Source organism: Condylura cristata, unplaced genomic scaffold, assembly GCF_000260355.1.
Source record: "Condylura cristata isolate star-nosed mole 26May11 unplaced genomic scaffold, ConCri1.0 scaffold00006, whole genome shotgun sequence".
NCBI lineage: Eukaryota > Metazoa > Chordata > Mammalia > Eulipotyphla > Talpidae > Condylura > Condylura cristata.
The window spans coordinates 8,130,061-8,149,707 of NW_004567107.1; the positions used below are offsets into that span (position 1 = coordinate 8,130,061).

At 40.3% G+C, this 19,647-nt stretch overlaps 1 protein-coding gene across 6 annotated transcripts; it reads left to right on the forward strand.

The window, feature by feature from the left end:
* The first annotated feature begins 98 nt into the window (after positions 1-98).
* Positions 99-18,571, forward strand: LOC101621794 (zinc finger and BTB domain-containing protein 6). 6 transcript variants are annotated; one of them, XR_001145173.1, is made up of 3 exons: positions 9,819-10,032; positions 15,119-16,613; positions 17,839-18,571. XR_001145173.1 is itself a non-coding variant. In XM_012721601.1 (3 exons), the coding sequence occupies exons 1-2, from the start codon at positions 9,892-9,894 to the stop codon at positions 16,397-16,399; spliced, it is 1,422 nt and encodes a 473-aa protein (XP_012577055.1). In that variant the 5' UTR covers positions 9,819-9,891; the 3' UTR covers positions 16,400-16,419; positions 17,839-18,571. The 6 variants fall into 6 exon arrangements, 5 of the variants coding, with proteins under 5 accessions (XP_012577056.1, XP_012577057.1, XP_012577055.1 ...); XM_012721601.1 differs by having other exon boundaries at positions 15,119-16,419; XM_012721602.1 differs by lacking the exon at positions 9,819-10,032 and adding an exon at positions 99-179 and having other exon boundaries at positions 15,119-18,571.
* Positions 18,572-19,647: the final 1,076 nt, after the last annotated feature.

A 19,647-nucleotide genomic window follows, 5' to 3' on the forward strand; every position in this document is an offset into this window, starting at 1 on the left:
TCCGATTGGCAGGAAGGGCCATGGGACCCGGAAGTTGTCTTTGTCCGGCGAGGGCTGCCCTTCCGGTTCCGTCGGGTCCCCCTTTGGCTCGGGTTCCCTGCCCCTCCCCCTTCCCGGAGCCCCGAGGGGCCGGAGCTCCTGGCGGTGCCGGATCCTGAAGGCGGCCTTCCCCTGGGTCTGTAAGTGCGGAGGCGGCCCGAGCGCCGGGCTGGGGTACGGGGTCCCTCAAGATGGAGCCCCCTTGGGGCCCTGGATTGGCCGGGACCTGCACTGGGATGGGGGCCGAGGGGCTGGCCTAGGCCCGAGGGGACTTAAGGAGCCCTTGGCCCGGCCCACAGCGCGCCCCGCCCCTTTCGCTTCCCCGCGCTTGGAGTGGGGTGTCTAAAAATGCCTTAGGGACCTTCTCTTGGGACCTCAGCTTAGGGTCCAACACTTGGCTCGGGCCCCCAACTCTGGCATCTTGTAGCAAGTGCCAGAGCTGAAGTCCTTCAAGGCCTCAGTGCCAGCCCGGGAGAATCGCTAGGAATGCGGACCTAGGTTACCCTTTTACAGGGGTTCCCCTAAATCGGCTACTAGCCATAACACCTTCTATATTGCCTGCGTTCGGCCATACACTGGGGGTTGGTAAGATACCGTCCCAGATTTCAGAGTCCTGGGAACCAGATAGAATTAAATAAGTGCTTCTGCGACATATATGTCAGCCACATGTGTGTGAACTGTCCAAGGGGAAGTTGCTGGGGAGGCTGAAGAAAGACAGTGACTTCTGAATTGTACTTTTTTGAGAGAATGAGATGGAGAGGAGCTTTTCAGGCAGAAGAACAGTTGCAGTGCTGAGAAGAAATGACTGGAGCATAACAAGGTGATCACGAAGTGTGGGTTTCCTGTGCATCGGATGAGCTGAGTGTAGGAAGGAAGCCTGAGTTCCACATAGTGGAAGACTTAATCCCAAAAGAGATGGGTAGTTTTTGAAGGGTTTTGAGGAGACTGATATGGTCAGATTTGCACTGTAGAAAGCCGTGTAGTTTTGGAGGTAAGCTTGTAGAAAAGGATTCTCCTTAAACTGATTCTGGACTTTAAAGTCTATGTACTCTTGGAGTAACGGGGTCCACCTGGTGAGAAATAGTGAAGACCTGAAATAGAGTTATGACAGTGTTACTGGAAAGAAGGCGAGTGTGCTGGAGTGACTGGTGTGAAGGCTCCATGGTAAATGGGTGTGGAGAGTGAAAGCGGTACCAAAGCTGATTCCTAGGTTTTAGGCTGTTGCTGCCATTATCAGCTGTAACACGATAAACTTAGTGTAAGTTACAAATTTGTTTTGGGGCTAGCCATATGGAACTGTCCAGCAGAGAATTGGAAATGGAAATCTGCAGCTCAGCCTAAAATGTTGTGAATAGAGATTTGAGTCATCAGTGTAGAGTGGAAGTAAGCCATGCAAATAGCTGGCTTCAGGAAGAGAGTATGGAGAAAGGTGGGCTTATTTGTGGGGAATGGCTCACTTGTGAAACAGAAGGAGGAATTTGAGCTAGTAGTTGTGTAGAAGCAGAAGCAGAGGTGGAGTGCAGGGTTCCAGCAACAGAGACGAAGAAATCTACAGAAAATTTTGAGGAGATTCCATTGGGATGATTCATGCAAAGAATTTGGAGAATGAGAATAAAATATATTTCTTTATTAAGGGAATGTTAGTGACCTCTTAAAATGGCTTTGACATATCTAAAGGAGACTTCAACAGGTTTGGTGTTCAATAAGAGTGAGAAAATCCAAAAATGATGAATTTCACAAAGAAAATTGACAGGTTTTGGTGGGGTTTGTTTGTTTTTTAAATTTTAAAAGGACAGGATTATTAAAAAAAAGAGAAAGAAAAAAGAGACACCTGCATAGTCACAGGTGGGCAGAGAGCTGCTGCTGCTCAGATTTTCTTTACCAGCAGCGGCTACAGAGCACTCTCCAAGCACTATTCTTAGCTCTCTGGAAAAAATAATTTAAAATTTTAACTTACTTTAAAATTTAATTTCCCATAACAGCCCTTTGAAATAATATTACTAATGACAGATGGAAAATCTGAAAAACAGATGTTTTAAATAACTTGCCCAAGGTCACAGTGCTAGTAAGTGCTTGCTCTGGATTTTGATCTTAGGAAACATGACTCCAGAATCCATGGTTTTACTAGGCAGTCACTGAACTTGGGAGTCAAAGTCATGAGAAAATTTTAAGCAAAGATAGGATCATTGATTAAAAATTGGAAAGGCTTGGAAGGAGATCCAGATTGAGAAGAAGGTAAGTAATGGAATTATGTTTGTGTTTTGTTTTTTATTTCTTTCCTTCTTTTCTTAAATCCCTTTCCAATCTGAGCCATTTTAGGTCAGTTTCTTCCACAATTAGGTCAATTTATGTCATGTTTTCATGTATCACTTTCTATAATCAGGTCTCTTCAGCTTCAGACCCATGTCCAGATGAGGAATGCATTTTCCCCTTGATGTCATATGGGCTCATTTAGCAAAATATTTTAAGACTAGATCCATGATGCTTCCAGTATTCTCTAGTTTATTGAATGATGCTCTGTCAAAAGATAGCCAGTCACTCAAACTAAATTCCTTGATGTTATCTTGCTCTTTCCTTTCTTGTTCCTCACCTTGGTCACTAAGTCAATCAATTCTTTGTTTGAAATATCTCTGGAATCTGTTTCCTCTCCCCATACATATAATTGTTGTTTTCTTTTCAGGCCCTCATCAATGTTTTCTTAATCCGTGAGGATATACTAATGGTTTTCTTGTCCACTGTTCTCAAAGCCATTCCCCATAATTTTTTATCTTTCAATTACTGAGTTTAAGACAGTGCAAGATTACATATCATGCATTTCAAGTGATAGAATAGTAGCCTCCAAGCAGGAATTTTGAGTAGCCTGAATTGAGACTGCCTTTGGTTAAGGTTGGAAATTTGTGAAATTTTTTTTTTTAAAGATTTATTTTATTTGTACATACAGAATTGGGGTACAGGCCAGAGGCTCAGGGGTGGCGAGAGGCTTCACCAGAGACAGAGTGGGGGGGCAGAACAGGCAGATGGACGAAGTACACTGCTGAGGGGAGCAGCGGGCGGGTCAGGAGAGGTCTGCCATGCCATATGGTCACCTCCGGGGCAGGCGGGAATCGAACTCATGCGGAAATGGCTTTAGCTTCTCAGTGCAGTGCTTTAACCCGCTGCGCCACCAGGGAGGGCCGGAAATTTGTGAATTTTTTAAAGAAGGGAATAAGACATTGAGAAGCCAGATGTTCTTTTCAGAAAATAAGCCTTGAGAAAAGTAGTCAGAAATGAAGGACTAGCTTTGAGGGATATAACTAACCTTTACACAATGTAGTGAACCTTCAAGGGACAGACTAGCAAAACAATAGTGGAAAACTGAAGCCCATAGTTAAGCAATCTGCCCACTTTTGTACAACAGTTTGAAAAAACTGAACTCAGTCTGTATTTAAGCAACACCAATAGCTCTCAAAAGCAATAAATGGAAAAAGAAAGTTGCAAAACAATATGTACAGTTTATATATAAGAGTCCTAATTTTGTTTTCTGTGCCTTGGAATTTAGCAATAGATTTTTGAAAGGGGGAAGAGAAAGAAGGAGGGGGTGTGAGAATCTTCAAGGGTAAAATTTAAAACAAACTTGGCCACTTAGGTGGTTGGGAAAGAGGACTTCTTTATAATATTCAGCAATTTTCCAGGAAGAGTTTATTTCTGTATATATTACCTACAAGTAAAAATAAAAGCAAAACAAGAATGAGAACTTGGAGAATCTAATGTCATGAAAGTTACTCAAAGGAAAAGAATGAGGCTTATGGAAAGAAAGGTTATGGTAGAATGCAATCTCTTTGAAAAGTGGCACATAATGTTTGTGAGTGCTGCAGAAAGATTTCCTTGTTGCTGTGCTTAGTTGAAAGATAGGACCCTTTTATGAGGTAGATGAGAAAACAGACAAACTTACAGTAGGAGTTCATTATTGGGAATGGAAAAGTTTTCCTTGTCAGTAGCTATTAGAGGCATTTGAGATAAGAAACTTGGGTATTTTCTCACTGTTGTAGCACAGCTATGAATATTGGCCAACCTAGAAAATTCACAGCTTTTTTAGTCATTCTTCTTTAAATAAAAGGAAACTTTCCAAACAGTTGTAATATTTGGTACAGGAATGATAATGGGAGAATTGTATAAATACAAACAGAAAAAGTGATCTGGGTCACTGAAAACATGCTAATAAAAACCTGGCAATATTCAGACATACTTGCAGTAATCTAGGCAATAGATGATAAGGACTGGAGGGAGGCAGCAACGGTCAGATTAGAGTTTGAAATTGGTTCTGAGGGAAGAATCAACAGCATGTGGTGAACAACAGTCTATGCTAAATCATGGGGCCTTGCTTTTACTAGAAGTTCTGCTATAATCTAGAGTTAGCTGAGTTTTTTTAAACGATTTTGCTTATGCATAGAGCACTGGGGTACAGGCCATAGGGGTAGGGGCAGGGACAGGAGTCACCAGAGACCAAGTGGGGAGTAGATCAGGCAGAACCACTGAAATAGACTACTGAGGGGAGCAGCAGGCAGTACAGGAGAGGTCTGCTGTGCCGTGTGTGTCACCTCCAGGGTGGGGATACGGCTCACACTGAAGCCGTAACAACCTGGCTTGGCTTCTCAGTGCAGCGCTCCAACCTGCTATGCCACTAGGGCCCTCCCTGGTGGATAAACTCTGTGCCACCAGGGAGGACCCTTAGTTGAGTGGTTTTTATGAAAGAATGAACACAACTAGTTAACTAAAGTTAACTGCAGTTGGGGCTTCCAAAATCAAATATATTTAGAATTCTTATTTTTACTTTTATTTGCAAATAATATTGTTTCCATCTACAAAAATAAATACACAAGTCATGGAAAAATACTGTAACATTTAAATAGCTGAGAAAGGAAGATAAGACAAAGAAAGGGGAATTAAATGCAATCAGAAACATGACTGATCTAAATAACACAAATTTGGCTTTAAAAGTTGTACATTTTGTTTTTAAATATAAACCTTTTGTTGAGCATAACCAAAATACAGCTGTATATAAATTGCAAGTGTACAGCTGAATAGCTGTGAGGAGGGAAAGCTGAACAGCAACACACAGCTAACATTATCCACAAGATAAAGCTTCAAGCAGTTGGCCAAAAGTTCTAGGTCTTAACACTTAACAGCTTCCACTTTGTTAAGTTGAGCAGGTTATTGATAGTCTCCAGGCTTGAGATTTTCCTCATTTACAGAGTGGGGATGATAATAATACCACCTCAAAAGAAATTTGGAGGTGGGGCCTCCCTGCTGGTACAGAGGGTTAAATCACAGCACTGTGAAGCTATCCGCAGTCACTGCAGTTTGACCCCCAGCCAGGGTGGTGACCCACATGACCTGGCAGACCTCTCTTTTCTCATCCACAGCTCCCCTCAGTAGTGTTTTTCAGACACCTGTTCTGCTCCCCTCTCTGTCTCTGGTGAATCCTCTCACCCCTGCACCTCTGGCCTGAACCCCAGTTCTTAACATGGATAAATAAATACATCTTTAAAAAAATTGGAGATCAAGCTTGTTAATTTAGATAAAGCATTTATGTTCCAGCAACATACACAGGACTCAGGAAAGAATAGCTGTCATTTCTTTTATTTTTAAATAAAATCAATCCAGTTTACAAGAAAAACAGTTGTTTCTTTTTATTTTGATATTTTTAAATACTGAAAAAAAAAGTTTGGGCTTATATTGTCAAAACTGGTTTATAAATAAACTTCTGGGAAAACATGTTCCCCAGGACACTGAAAAAAGGAGTATTTAAAATAACTCAGTAATTGTTTCCTACAGAGCATGAAGAGTTAATTATTCTGCTCTATTTTTTGTTGAATGAGTGTAAAAAGCTACATTTGGTCCTTATCCTCAAATAACAGTCTGTTAGAAAGAGAAACTAGGAACAGGAAACAATTAAGGGATAACTATGTGGCCTGGAACGAAGAGCTTTTAAGAGGAGATGATAGAGCAATTCATACACATTAGGGGGGACTTCCTAAAATAGACATAATAAACATCCCTCACATTCTGGGACTATAGCAAACAAACCAAAGAAACCCTTTTCTAGGGTTCCTGTTTGGCAGCTCTGTGTAAGTTTCCTGAGACTGATGGATGGGAAGTAAATGAGACCAGATCTCAGTTCCCCTTCTTTGGAGCCTCCAGGAACAATTATCTGTGGCATCCTGAGTGCTTGCACACTACAGGTGGAAACAGTGCACATCTAGGGTTGTGAGTAGGAAAATACTGATGTGAGGGTAGATTCAGAATAACTAAACACTAGAAAAGAATGCCCCTTTTGTTGAGCCACTGGAAGCAAGTGAATTTTATAACTTTGCTTATAAATTGGGACACCGAATATAATAAGCTATTGTAACTACTAAAACTAGACCAGTGATGATGTAGTTTTGCTGCTAGCTTTTTCCTTTTTGATAGTCACGATCTTAATGCTACATTTGCTTCTCTTACATCTCTCCACAGTGCATTATCTGTATATTCAGAATGGCCCACAAACTTAAAATTTTATGCATGTCAATTTTTCTTAATATACCTGTGCCATTCCAGATCCTCCTCTCAAATTTCATCTTTCCTTCGATGATGGTCTCATTCTGCTGAGTTCCGGAGTTGAGAACCTTTGCACACTCCCTCCCCCCTCCCTTTTTTCCCATTCTCTGTATCCAGCCTGTTGCCAGGTTCTTTGAAATATCGCTGATTTTCCTTGCTCCTTACCCCATTTCCATTCCTTTCTAGGCGCTTATAATCTCAGACCTGTAGTGCTTCTCCAGTCAAGCTGCTCTTCTCGACAGCTATTCTTCCTTCTTTTTCAACAAATGCAAACTACCACCTGCCATGTGTTTTGTAGAATATTATGGATGGGGAATACACATCAATTTGAGTGGCCAAGGGTTTGGCCAGTAATGATGCTGCAGTAAGTGGAATTGGAAGCAAAAGCAAAGAATGGAGACATTTCCCCCTGATGAAGAGATGGGGTTTCATTAAGTATTTTGAGTGTTGTGTTAGATTTACTGTGATATGAGTCCAGTGGAGACAACTGTTCCAGTTTAAAAAGTAAAGAAGGACTCTCAGGAAAATCAAGGAATCAGAATGGGCTTACAGCTAGTATTCTAAAGAAATCAATGCCTCAAGGCTTGGAGTCAGCAGGCGCTGTCACTTGCCAGCACTGAGCAGTATGCGTAGACCTGGATTCTGGCTTCAGGACTGGTGTTCTGTGACCCTTTCTTTAAGTCAGTGTGATAGAAGATAAGATTATAAAGACTGGGCTTGGGATCCAGGTGTGGCCAGGAGCAACTGGTTGTCTTATTCTCAGCTATGGAGTTAATGAGTCCACAAAGTTCAAGGGGAATCTGCTGGTGCACTGAGATTACAGAGCTATTTCTTAAGCATAGTCCTGTTACACCTTCTAATCTCACAGAAGACTGCTATACTGACAGGGTGCCAACTTTATATTTTTACAATCACTGGCTGAACTGGAGTTATTACTTGGCATAGCTGATTTATCCTTCCCTTTAGAGAGACACATGGGAAGCCAAGTTTTTAGAACTTCATTGAAGGGTATGAAATCAGAGCATGGGGATTTTCTTCTCCAAAGGAATTGCTAGATGAAGGAGAAAATATGCAGACATTTTTGGCAAAGACTTCTTCTCTGTGGTTGAGTGACTTCTGCTGATGTTTAGCTTTATTATTAAGTATTACTTAATCATTGTATCCTTTGGAGGTTAGTCTCATGGAGGAGACAATGGGAAGTCACAGAGGGGTTTTAGGCAAAGGTTTGGTCTAATCAGATCCATGTTTTAGAAATGTTCTATGAAGTTTATGTTAAAGGTGGATTAGAGGGAATTGAAGGTGGAAGTCAAGGAAGCGTTTATGAATCAACTTAGTAGTCCAGATCATGAGTAGTGAGAGATAAATAGGAATAAAAAACAGAACATATTTGGGGATTAATTAATTAGGTTCACTTTATTCCTACTGAGATCCCTACCTAGTGGCTCATGTGGTTTTTCTCTAGCAAATGTTTTATTTACTTTCTGTTATCAAGAAATGTTCTTAATAGAGAATTTGGACTTGTCCAGAATGCAAGGGATAACTGGCTATGCTTTTAATACTGTTTAAAGTTGTCCCTTAGGCCTGTGGCTTTTGTTTTACTGCAAAAATACTTGCATGCATACATTCACATCAGCTTAAACAGGAGATGGGTTACCCAGGATCAGGACAAGCGGACTCACTGTTCTTCATAATACAAAGCAAAGGAAAAGCATGTGTTGTCTTAGAAGAAAAAGCGGTTCACAGTATCATGTAAAAGATAAGTTACTTCATTATTACTCTTTGATATGTTTTAGTTTGTTTTTGAAACCTGATAGAATTTTCTTTTAAGAAGTGAAAATGTTCCTGTAGTAGCTCAAGCACTGTTCTTGTATCAGGATCTTAAATAATTGAATAAATGCCAACCAATTAACACTGATTCAGGTCCACTCCTTAGATGCCGTTCACACTTGATGTTGGTAAGGAGTGATTTTTAACAGCCTCTGGAAGCTGTTTTAATAGTTTCCTCTTTCAAGGAGGTTTTATTAGGATACACACAGTTATGACAACACAAATTTGTTTTTTGGAAGGAAAATCCAGGTTTCTTAATTGTTTTGAATTTTCTTCAATTCATCCTTTTTACATTTCTGTTCTTTAGGTCTGCCAAAATGTCTGAAAGATCAGATTTCCTTCACTTCAAGTTTGAAAATTATGGAGATTCAATGTTACAAAAAATGAACAAATTAAGAGAAGAGAATAAATTTTGTGATGTTACAGTTCTCATAGATGATATTGAGGTCCAGGGACATAAAATTGTGTTTGCTGCAGGTTCCCCCTTCTTAAGAGACCAGTTTTTACTGAATGATTCCAGAGAGGTGAAAATCTCCATATTACAGAGTTCCGAAGTGGGCAGACAATTGCTCTTATCCTGTTATAGTGGTGTGCTGGAATTCCCTGAGATGGAACTGGTAAATTACTTGACTGCTGCGAGTTTTCTTCAGATGAGCCACATTGTAGAACGGTGCACACAGGCCTTGTGGAAGTTTATAAAGCCAAAACAACCAATGGATAGTAAAGAGGGATGTGAACCACAGAGTGCTTCTCCCCAGTCAAAAGAACAGCAGGGAGATGCCAGAGGCTCCCCAAAGCAGGACTCACCTTGTATTCATCCATCTGAAGACAGTATGGATATGGAGGACAGTGATATTCAGATTGTTAAGGTAGAATCTATTGGGGATGTATCAGAGGTTAGAAGTAAAAAAGATCAGAACCAGTTTATTTCTTCTGAACCCACTGCTTTACATTCATCTGAGCCCCAGCACTCCCTGATAAATTCAACTGTGGAAAACAGAGTAAGTGAAATAGAACAAAACCATCTCCACAATTATGCCCTCTCTTACACAGGCAGTGATAACCTCATCATGGCCTCTAAAGATGTCTTTGGGCCTAATATTCGAGGTGTAGACAAAGGCCTCCAGTGGCATCACCAGTGCCCCAAGTGTACCAGGGTGTTTCGTCACCTGGAGAACTACGCCAACCATTTAAAAATGCACAAACTCTTTATGTGTCTACTCTGCGGCAAGACTTTTACTCAGAAAGGCAACCTTCATCGACACATGCGTGTGCATGCCGGCATTAAACCTTTCCAGTGTAAGATCTGTGGGAAAACCTTTTCTCAGAAGTGTTCCTTACAGGATCATCTTAACCTTCACAGTGGAGATAAGCCCCATAAGTGTAACTATTGTGACATGGTTTTTGCACATAAGCCAGTTTTGAGGAAACACCTTAAACAGCTGCATGGCAAAAACAGCTTTGATAATGCCAATGAAAGAAATGTGCAAGACCTCACAGTGGATTTTGATTCTTTTGCATGTACAACAGTCACAGACTCTAAAGGGTGTCAGCCACAGCCTGATGCAACACAGGTCCTGGATGCAGGTAAACTGGCCCAAGCTGTCCTGAACTTAAGGAATGATAGTACTTGTGTGAATTGAGTAGGGGCTTTATGCTCACAACTAGAATTGACTGAAAACGTGGCAATAGTCTGAGTCTTTTTAGGAGTGATTTTGCTAGTTTGACTACTCCAAAGCCTCTGCAGGTTGTAGGGGTGAGTCAAAGCACTAATAGACTGGGCAGTGTGCCTGGTCTGGCCTTCTTTCGCCCTCTCTTATTCTCTGTTTTGAGTTATTTATCTGTTGATGTCTGTTTTCCTTTCCCAAGGAGTATTCCATTTGTCTACCTGACATTGACTTATGTGTGGGACTGACACTATTTTAGGCTTTCACTGGGCACATTCTGAAGCTACCAACAAGTTAATAACTTTACCTTTTCTCCACTTGGATGCTTTTAGCTATGCTAAAAGAAGTGAATAATATTTTTCCTTGGCAGACAATAGGCTGATATATAAGATGGTATTGCCATTGACCTGAATATGTGATAGAACTTCTGCTTGCCAGTTGATAATTCATGTTTGGTCAATGAATGAATCTACTTCCCACCATTTGTACTTGTCTTACAGATGGCTGTAAAGAAGTATTTTGTTGTTCTGTGCTCTTTCAACAGTATTTAGGGCCCAAACTCATGCCATTGAATTGTTCACATAGACCAAGAGTACTGTCTTTTCATCAGCACTGCAGACACATTGTTAAGGGTCACCACAAGACGCATAAATCAACGAAGGATCGAAGTCCAATTATACAACAGTACTTACATAAGGGGTTTCCCAAAGAGAATCCAAATGCTGTAATCAATGTGTAACTGACCTGTCAATGTTTTTGACATTAGGATTACTCCAAAAACACTTAAAATATGGTAAAGTCCGGTGGCTCTTTGGGAGTCTCTGAACTTTTAGCGTTTTGTCATCAGAAAGGTGAGTTTGGCCCTCAGAGTGTTGTTCAGTGTACTTGACTAGCCTCTGAATTCTCATTTTCTCGTGTACCTTAGCTTCCAAAATGGTTGGAAAAAATGGATCCTGGAAAGAGCAGTCAGACTGTTGCATTCAGATATTCCTATAAAAGTACACAGTGCCACCTTGCCACCTTTGATAGATAGCTAATAAAAATTGATCTTCCAGTATGGAAAAACATAAAAACAGTTTTTCCTAAAAGCACATGTTACAATTCAGAAATAAAGTTCTGAATCTTACTAGTTCTGATCCACGAGTTAGGTTTAGATAATAGAAATGTTAGAGTCCTTAGGAAAATCTTTTACGTTGGTGTATCCAAAGGCCAAAAAGGTGGCCTGGCCACAGTTGGCCAAGTAGATACGATTAAATATGACGTCTCCTCACTTCTCACCACCCTTTGGCTCAAACAAATTTAGTAGCTGGTCAAGAATAATACATTAGCAAAAAATTCCCAGTTTATGACTTGTCTTTGTGAATCGCTGCTGGCTTTTTGGAGACAGCCTGGATTTTACAAAGTATCACAGAAGAATTTATTTATATTATTTAATTTGGGGGGAGGGGTTTAGAAAGCGTATTAAATTCTTCCCAAACAAATGACTGATTTGCTGGGTGTTGGTCAGGGAGGGAAAGGACGAGTAAGAATAATGTGAAAACGATCCAAATGTGAAACTGATTTTGTCTGGAAATAGTGTTTACTTAGTCTCTATCAGAATTTTCTGTTTTTATTTTTGAGCTATGAGAGTGCATGTACAAATAAACCAAAAATTAGGTGTAACTTATTTAGAGAGAATTTCTTAAATTGTTATAATTTGATGCATTTAGATGTGATTCTGATTTGAGATAAAATTTCTACCTTTTGTTAAAAAAGTCAAAATGACAAAAAACAATTGAGTGATAAGACTAATAGATGTCTGATGCCCAATATCACTTATTATATGGTCTACATGTTTCGTAGCATTCTGACTTTTTATGATCCAGCCAAAGAGTACCAAGTCTATGCAACAGTGAGACACTAACATGTTCAACCAATGTTTCACTACTTTCTGTAACATCCTTACATCACAGGCAAATTTCCAGCTTGAGTGCTTCCTTTGCTTACATTCATGTCCAGTTTTTGTTTTTGGTTTGAAGACTAAAAGGCATGAGTTCAAATAAGATGGGTCTCTTTGGTTGGAGACTATTTCTGGGTTCATTCAAGCATTCAAGAACCAGATATTGAGCACTTCCTGTTGCCAGGCACCATTATGCTAGATACTGAGGACACAAAGGTAAGCTTGCTTGGTCCCTGCCCTCACAAAACTTAGTCTCATGTGGTCTTAGTGAGATAAGGCATCAACCTGATTTTATACTGGGAATAGTAAAGCTGCCTTGCTTTCTTGGATCACTTAAAGCCAGCATCTTGATGGTTTTGTGTCAGTAATACATGTAGTTGTCACCTTTGCAACTGCAAACCACTGAAGTGATTTACAGACACCTCCACTTCTTGACTGGAAAATGTTCTGTTTCTGTGACACATTTTCTTGGTGGGACTTGACCTGTTAGATTGTATTGCAAAGTGGTCAAGTTAATGTTATCAGATTTTTTTTAAGGGAAGATGACTGTCCAAACTAGTATAATCTTCCTATAGAGGAAGATTTTTTAAAAAAATCTTAGCCATTCAGGATTTGTATTTTATGGATCCTCAGAATAACTAAAAGGGAAAGAGGACTCTCTTTACCATAGTTTGGTTTTGTTAAAATTACTTTGTCACAGTTACTTATTTCATTTTAAAGACAAACTCCAGTCAGAAGTGGCTCTGAAGTAAATCAGATGTGGTTTTGTTTATTAGACGATACATAAATGGAGGTGACCGGTGCCACTGCTTCTAAAATATTGTCCTAAATAAACAACCCAGAACATTTCATTTCAGCTGGTGAATAGCTGTTCTAAACCTGTTGTATGTTAGACATACTATGAACTACCTCTTCACTTATTATGGGGAAGTTTCCTTAATAAAAGTGTGACAGTTAAACCTCTGGTGTCAGTGGCGTATTTTCTCTTCCTCACCTGTTTTCCTTTTCAATTGCTTAAATTTGAATACAGGAATACCTTCTTCACTCCTATTCTTTATGACACATACTAACAAGTATGCTGAGTCAGAAGAAAATATGACTTAACCAGAAATTTTTACCAGGCTCAGTTACTTGCATGAGAACCTGTTGTCTGAGGGGGTAGAGTAGCAGATTTTAAGAACTGGGTCAGACCTTCCCTCCTTTGATAAGAACTTCATGTCTGCTGAGTGCCAGGCTTTGGGGAATACTAAGATAAGTATGTTGTGAATACCTCTACCTAGGAGGGACCCAAATTTTAGTAGGTGCAAAAATCAAGGCAACCGAAGGGATAAACCAAATGGGAGCCTGTGACCCGGGGGTAGTTGGGGATGTCTTCAGAGATGAATTTATAAAAGGTGTTTTGAAGGGTAAGTGAGAGGAAGGGTTGAGTCTACCAAAGGTAACAGCCAGGGCAAAAGTTTCTATTGAATACCTGAGTTTGCCTGCAAATCTGGGAGTGGGGAGGTAGGGGTGAGTATGGGGGAGCGATGGATGGAGTGAAGGGAGACCCACATTGTGATGGAACGTTAGCCAGGTCATCTGGCAGTCTCCTTTGCATCGCCAGCTTTTAAAAGGCAGTCGGCCTCACAAGGCGAGGGCCCAGCCTGCGGTTATCCTTGGCGGCGTGCCAGGGTCCTGGCTCGGGGTACTCTTGTTAAGTCCCCCTGTACCGCGTGTCGGATTCGAGCTCTTGGAAAACGAGGCACAGGGAACCGTGCGCGGGCCAAACGAGCACAGCCGAGATGCAAGCGGCTGGAGCCCGGGCGCCCTTTCCCGCTGCCCGAGTCGGGGTTGGGATGGGGGGCAGCGACGGAAAGAGAGGGGCTCGGATGTCCTTCCGGGGCGCCTACCCGCCCCAGGGAGGAATAAAGCTAGTTGACACCGGATGTATTTCCTTCCTCCGGCCCGGGCCGCCGCTGCTGCGGAAAGCTTGGCTCTGATTTTCTGAGTCGGTGAGTGAGCGCGCTGCAGGCTTGGGCAGGTGGGGGAGTAGGAGGTGGAGGAGCCGGAGGAGGCAGCAAAGCGCGGCCTGGGAGTAGCTAGACCGGTGCTGCAACGGCCTGGTAACAAGGCCTGGGTCTTGGTATTGACTGGCTCCACGCGGAAAGACCTGTGTGGCGAGCTGGGTTTCTCCCTGGTGACCTGGGTCCGAATTCAGTTCAACAGATGACCTCAGCTACTCCTGCTCAGTGGCAGGTCCTATGCTCGGTTCAGGAACTCAGATGAACCAGGCACCATTTCGAGGTGCACTGGGACTTTATCACACAGGAGTCATAAAGTCTTAGTTTGATTTGAACCTTAAAGGATCCAAACCACCGCCTGGAAAAAGTATCTGGAAACACGAATGTAACACGAGCAAAAGTGGATTCAAGTTTTTCTGTCTGAGCAAAAGTGAAAATTGGGGTACTAAAGGAGCATCAATTGAAAAAAGGACAAAGATAAAGCCTTAAAGGTGGTTAGGACCAAATTGCAAATGATCTTCTAATTACTAAGGAGTTTAGGCTGTTCTGGAGGTAGAGAACAATAGAAGAGAGGATTTAAAATAGAAGAGAGAATTCTTAAGTTTTTACAAGAGTGTTCATTCTAGTGCTACTTAGGAGGATGACTGTGAATATAGATAAGAGGAAGGAGTTGGAAGACATGGCTATGGTCCAGGTGAACAGAATGAGCACTTGCAGCAGTGATGGGGTGTAGGAAGTCTGGAGATTACGTTAAGGTTTTTTAATTTGGGATACTGTGTTAAATCTCCTTAGACTAAGCATGAACACTGCCCTTCGACCGCAGGCAACATAGCATTTAGCCAAGGAAACAGAAACTGTCAAGTACAATGCAATAAATGCAAAATAGGCATTTTAAATGTTCTGGGTTATGAGATCGTGGCATAGGGGTTCACTGTCAGCATCCAGATTAGACCTGGAGGTGGTTTTTACCTAGCTCAGGTTTGGGATTTTTCACGTGTTTTTACTGTCAGTGGTCTAGGGTAGCATTTCCTGTTCTCACATCAATGTATGTGTTTTATTTTGCTTAGATTGTGACCATGGCTGCTGAGTCTGATGTTCTGCACTTCCAGTTTGAACAGCAAGGAGATGTAGTCTTGCAGAAAATGAATCTCTTAAGACAGCAGAATTTATTTTGTGATGTGTCGATTTATATCAACGACACAGAATTCCAGGGGCACAAGGTGATTTTAGCTGCTTGCTCCACTTTCATGAGAGATCAGTTTCTACTCACACAGTCGAAACATGTCAGAATCACCATCTTGCAGAGTGCAGAAGTTGGCAGGAAATTGTTGCTGTCTTGCTATACCGGAGCACTCGAAGTAAAAAGGAAAGAGCTTTTGAAATATTTGACTGCTGCTAGTTACCTTCAGATGGTTCACATTGTGGAAAAGTGCACAGAAGCTTTGTCAAAGTATCTGGAGATTGATCTTTCTATGAAAAACAATCAACATACCGACCTCTGTCAATCCTCTGATCTTGATGTTAAGAATGAAGAAGAAAATTCAGAGAAAGACTGTGAGATAATAGAAATTTCAGAAGACCGTCCTGGAAACACAGATCTCCACGTTAAAGAAGAGGAAAGCAGTGCTTTGCAGTCGACAGTGGAGAGCTTGACATCAGAGCGAAAGGAGATGAAGTCACCAGAGCTGTCATCTGTAGATATAGGTTTTAAAGACAATGAAATTTGTATCCTGCATGTGGAGTCTATCAGTACTGCTGGTGTAGAAAATGGACAGTTTTCACAGCCTTGTTCCTCTTCCAAAGCCAGCATGTATTTTTCTGAAACACAGCATTCACTGATCAACTCCACGGTCGAGAGCAGAATGGCAGAAGTTCCGGGGACTCAAGACCAGAGTTTGTTTTGTGAAAACACTGAAGGAGGTCACGGAGCTGTGGATGAACTTCAGAATCTGGAGGATGCGTATTCACTCAGGCACCAATGCCCCAGGTGTCCTCGAGGGTTTCTGCACGTGGAAAACTACCTGCGCCACCTGAAGATGCATAAATTGTTCTTGTGCTTACAGTGCGGAAAAACATTTACACAGAAGAAAAACCTCAACCGGCACATTCGTGGGCACATGGGAATCCGGCCTTTTCAGTGTTCTGTGTGCTTGAAGACATTTACTGCTAAAAGCACACTTCAGGACCACTTAAACATACACAGCGGGGATCGACCCTACAAATGCCACTGCTGTGACATGGATTTCAAGCACAAGTCTGCACTCAAAAAGCACTTAACCTCTGTCCATGGCAGAAGTAGTGCTGAAAAACTACCACGGCATGATCTCAAGAGGCAAAACCTATTATAATCAGAATCACACCTTGTGGTGTAAGCCTTCTATCATCCTATTAGGCAAATCTTTCTATAGAAATGCAGCATTTGTAATATTGCATTTCCCCACATCCTCCAGCTTTGGGTCTTACTTTTGGTATACCTACAAATTATTCTTTCTGAACGTCTACTTCCAGTTCCAAAGCTGGGGGACACATAGATGGGATTCTGTCTCATTCCCTGCATCATATGTAAGTCCCAGTGGTATACCTAGAGAAATAATGTTCCTCTCCTAAATACTCTTGAATCTAGTGAAAGAGGATCAAGCAGTGTTTCCAGAATCTGACTTGAGTCTAGATTGATGGAAGTGTGAAATCTAACCATATCAGAATTAGTGAATCAGGATAATGAGAAGAGAAAATAAAATTTAAAACATTGTTGGCCGTTATTAGTCTCTTTCGGAAAAGACAGTCTAGTAAAAATTGTTTTTAACTGCTGTTGGATTCCAAAGCAAACATCATGGTACCAGTTGTTTTGAACTGCTGAGGAACACAGTTCAAATTTCACTCTGGAGTTTTCTCATCCATAGGCCAATATTCCTTAAAAATTTCATGTGTTGTTAGCAAATGTATTTTGTAAATGATTGATTGGACCCACATTTCTTGATTTTATTTAATACAATTGTATTTAACAACTTTGTGGCCAATAAAATTATATCATTGGCATAAAGCTCTGAAAATGACTTCTTATGAATACCAATTTTACCAAAGATTTTTGTCATACTGTTTTCTTTTTAAAAATTACTTTACATTTTAGTTAATACCTAGTAAAATTGGCCTTGTTTGGATGTACAGTTCTATGAATGTTAATTCATATGTAGATTTATGCAGCCACCACTACAGTCAAGATAGAGAACATTCCATCACCTTCTAAAACTAAAACTCCTCTACAGTCCCCCTTTGTAGTCAACTCCCCCTAACTTAAACCCTGGCAAGAATTCTTTGTTGCTATAGTCTAGGCTCTTGTGGACTATCTTAAGTAGAATGTTAAATAGTGTGCTCCCTCTTGAGAACCTTATTTTCTCCCAGTATAATGCCTTTGGAACTTAGTAGTATTGTGTGTATCAGTTCATTCCCTTTTTAATTTTGAATGGGCAATATATATTATATTGATTTTCTTGTCTCTTGAACAATTTAAAGTATGGGTACTTAGTAGCTTTTTCTCAATTATTAAGAACTTTTTTCATCTCTACTAATGCAACTTTCATCTACTACCTGTTAACAAAAATCCTAGCCTACCCCTGGAGTTACATGCTGTATTTCCCAAAATGTGCCAAAAGCAAAACCATGATTGATGGTTATATTAACAGGAGTACTGTTTTGTATTGTGTTATGAGCCATGGCTTGCTGATGTCTCTGTCTACATATAAAACAGAACTTTGGTTGTTGTCGTAACAGAGACTGTTATTTATTGCAGGGCAAATCATATTCTCCGAACGCAGAAAAGAAGCCAGCCTGGATGCATCTTACTGTCAAGATACTCTGTGTTTCCTCTACTCACCTCTATGTAGAATTCCTGCTGTTTGTTTCTCTTGCAGCATTTCCCAGTTTTCAAATATAATAGACTTTGTACCATTTATAAGAATTTTGTGATGAATTACACATTGATTGTTATAAATGTTAAATATTCTTTTTGTGATGCTTTTGTGAACAATATAGTCTCCATAGAATTTTAACTCTGGGAGATGTTTTAAAGAATCAGCTCTCATATTTGACAAGAAAAATGACTTCATGACCCCAGTTAGTGATAGTGGGCAGGTCATCTCTCCTTGAGCTTTTCATAAATTTATATTTAAAATCAAAACTTTGATCTTGACAATTTGTAAATTCATTAATTCTATGATTTTATAGTCAGATCTTCCTGAAGTTCCTAAGAACAGAGAGGGAAGAGCAAGAGAGGAGAATTTTGTATCTTTATGAATGTTGCTATTGAGTGCTCCCTTAGAGAAAAATTTTTTCTAAAGTAAATAGTGTTTTTATTCCAATGGAGAAAGTGCTAACCCAGCATTTAATTTTCTGTTCCATTGGACCTGTGATTAGCCATTTGCAGGCATGCAAATATTCCCCTTTCAGAAATAGTTTGTGATTGAAGTATTTATTTTTGCTTGCTAGGATGAAAGTTTGTCGAGAGTGGGTGGGGAGGGGATGGGAGGGGAGGGTAAACAAATTGTAATAAACTTTTTTTAGGAATTGCTATATATCTTTGATGTTTGAAAACAATTATGGTTGAACTATGTTTAAGTATTATGTGTGCCTTGTCAAATTCTTGTGAAATTTTTCGTAAGCACTTTGAGATTTTTGCTTGGGGGGAAGGGGTGTTTTGTGAAAGTGATGGTTGTTATTTATTATTATTTATTCCTGTTCAGTAACACAGAGTGATCTCAAAACATTCCTAGGAGGGTGTCTGTTTGCATGATATGTTTAAATAATTTCAAGAAAGTGGAATTTTTTTTTAGTACAAGTATGGAAAAGTGTCATTTAATCATTTATAAAGTTCACTTTGAGTTTGTGTTTCAGATATGAAGAGGAAAAATGCAATACATTTGAGTTCAGCCTCTACGTTTACTGCATTTATATACAAAATATCTTGGAAAGATAGTTGTTACTTTGATGTAAGAAAATCCTTACCATTTTCCCCTTGTATGTAAAGTTGCTTTGTGTTTACATATGAATAAACTGGAAATGGGAATTGAGAAATCTGTTTGGTCTCCATTTTTGAATTTTAAAGAAAACATGCTCCCTCATTTGTGTAATTATTCAACAGGTATTTGTTGAGTTCCAACAACATACATGCCTATACTAGAAATTAGGTATTTAGTCAAAAATCCTTGCAGATGAAATTTGTATTCTAATGGAGGGAGATAAATACTAAACAAATCAATAGACATGTCAGATTTAGTACTGGAATTGGAAAAAATAAAGCAGGGATAGGACATGCGAAGAAATGGGGTATTGTAATTTTAGACATAGTGATCAGACCAGCTTTAGTAAAACTTTTTTTATCCAAAAGGGCGGGTTTATTATAAGAAGGAAGAGAAGGATCATTACAAGGACATAAGCTGGCTGAAAGAGCTGCCCCTGAAAGGGAGAGCTTTCTTAAAAGAGAGGCTGGTATAATCACAAGTGGTCAGGAGAGTTTCTACCAGCATTGGTAAAATTTAGTGGGGTTACATACCAAGCTTCAGTGGAATGGGATATATTTGTATCTTAACCACTAGCTGGTTGA